This window comes from Sphaeroforma arctica (genome assembly GCF_001186125.1).
Source record: "Sphaeroforma arctica JP610 unplaced genomic scaffold supercont1.6667, whole genome shotgun sequence".
NCBI lineage: Eukaryota > Ichthyosporea > Ichthyophonida > Sphaeroforma > Sphaeroforma arctica.
The window spans coordinates 1-1,595 of NW_014033891.1; the positions used below are offsets into that span (position 1 = coordinate 1).

Consider the following 1,595-nt stretch of genomic DNA (forward strand, 5'->3'; position numbering starts at 1 on the left):
TATGTACATATATTAGCATATATGTGTATGTACATATATTAGCATATATGTATGTTTGTATGCATGTATGAATGTATGTGTATATATATACGTACGTATGTATGTATGTATGTATATGTATACATGTACGTTCGTACGTATTGATGTATTTATGTATAAATGTTTTTATTCATATCTCAATATTAAACGTATATGTATTAATATGTGTGTGTGTGTGAGAGAGAGAGAGTGTGTGTGTATGTATATGTATATGTATATGTATATGTATATGTATATATATTTAGGGCGTGCCGGTGTGTGTTTGTGTTTGTGTGGCGAGACATTAGAATAGAGCTGGACGTGTCAACTTTAGATGCGTGCTTTTGTCTTGGAATCCGAGATATTATATAGTCTAATGTCTTGCTTTAATTGATTATATGTTGTTCTATTGTTACAAGTGGTATTTTTCAACTTTTCCTCCCCATTTATAGTGTCGCGCGAGATTGCACCAGTTAAATTCGGCTCAAGGTGTCTGGAATAGTCTTGGTGAGGGCCAACTAAGCCTAAATGAAGCACGCGACGATGTGAACGGCTCACGACTGGGTAATGAGGACTCATCAATTTCCTTTCTTCTTTCTACATCTCGTCAGTCGCTGGTTTGTACCTCATTTTATTTTCTTGCCCTTCGCTTCGATTGAGTTGAGGGTCCGGCGTCTTTGATCACGTTGAGTGTATGGTGATTGGGTATAGTACTGAACGTCGCTACAGTAATAATACAAATGCTCAATCGTTCGTTCCATTCTCTTGGCCTTCAGTACTACGATCTCTGGGATCAATGAAGTTGCTCTTGAATGTCAAATTGTTCGACGGAATGACAATCGAGCCTGTAAATATGAAACAAATACGCTTCGTTGCTGTTGAATTTGAGGATATTGATGGCAAACCCAAGCAAATCATGAAGACATATTTACTTGTGGTATGTTCTGATATCTATTCTGGTTTGGCTGCCAGGTAGGCGTAATGACTTCCATTTTTCTATTTTCTCGTATATGAATGTACCTTTTGTCGACTCACTCCCTTCCCTTTACCTTACCTTCATAGGTATCCAGGCAAGATCAAGAAGCATTGCTGCACGCCATCTCTTCGCGTGTAGTAATCGCTAAAAGTATGTCGATTCTTGATTTCTTCGAATCTTCGCGATACGTTTGGAGTAAAATATTTATTTTCGCAGAGATATCACACGTAAGTAAACTAATCTACTTTTATCAATTCAATATTCTACAACAGAGAAAACCAATTTGCCAGCCGAATCAGAGACCACTGACGATTTAACTGCAGCTGCAGGCGATTTTCAAAAGGACAAAAGTAACCTTCAAGAGATTGCAAGAAGTGCTGTACAGAACAAATAGTCATACGCTCGCTACTATGAGTGTGTGGGACATCAATTCATCATTCTGTAAATCAAAAATTAAAAACGATGGCTATAGGCTTACAGTTTCTATCCGGGCTTGCGAGACAATCTGACAACTTGTATCATCTGATATGCTTGTTAATATATATATATGTATAATATATATATATATATATATGTATATACTATACTATAGTAGTAGTAG

The 1,595-nt window shown here is 36.7% G+C and overlaps 1 protein-coding gene across 1 annotated transcript; it reads left to right on the forward strand.

The window, feature by feature from the left end:
• Positions 1-470: 470 nt before the first annotated feature.
• On the forward strand, positions 471-1,388 carry SARC_15754 (hypothetical protein; the record flags this gene model as incomplete). The annotated part of the gene is made up of 4 exons (XM_014290131.1): positions 471-624; positions 795-955; positions 1,081-1,144; positions 1,267-1,388. Coding segments are annotated over 4 exons (501 nt in total), but the record flags the coding sequence as incomplete, so codon positions are not given.
• Between the last annotated feature and the right edge of the window lie 207 nt (positions 1,389-1,595).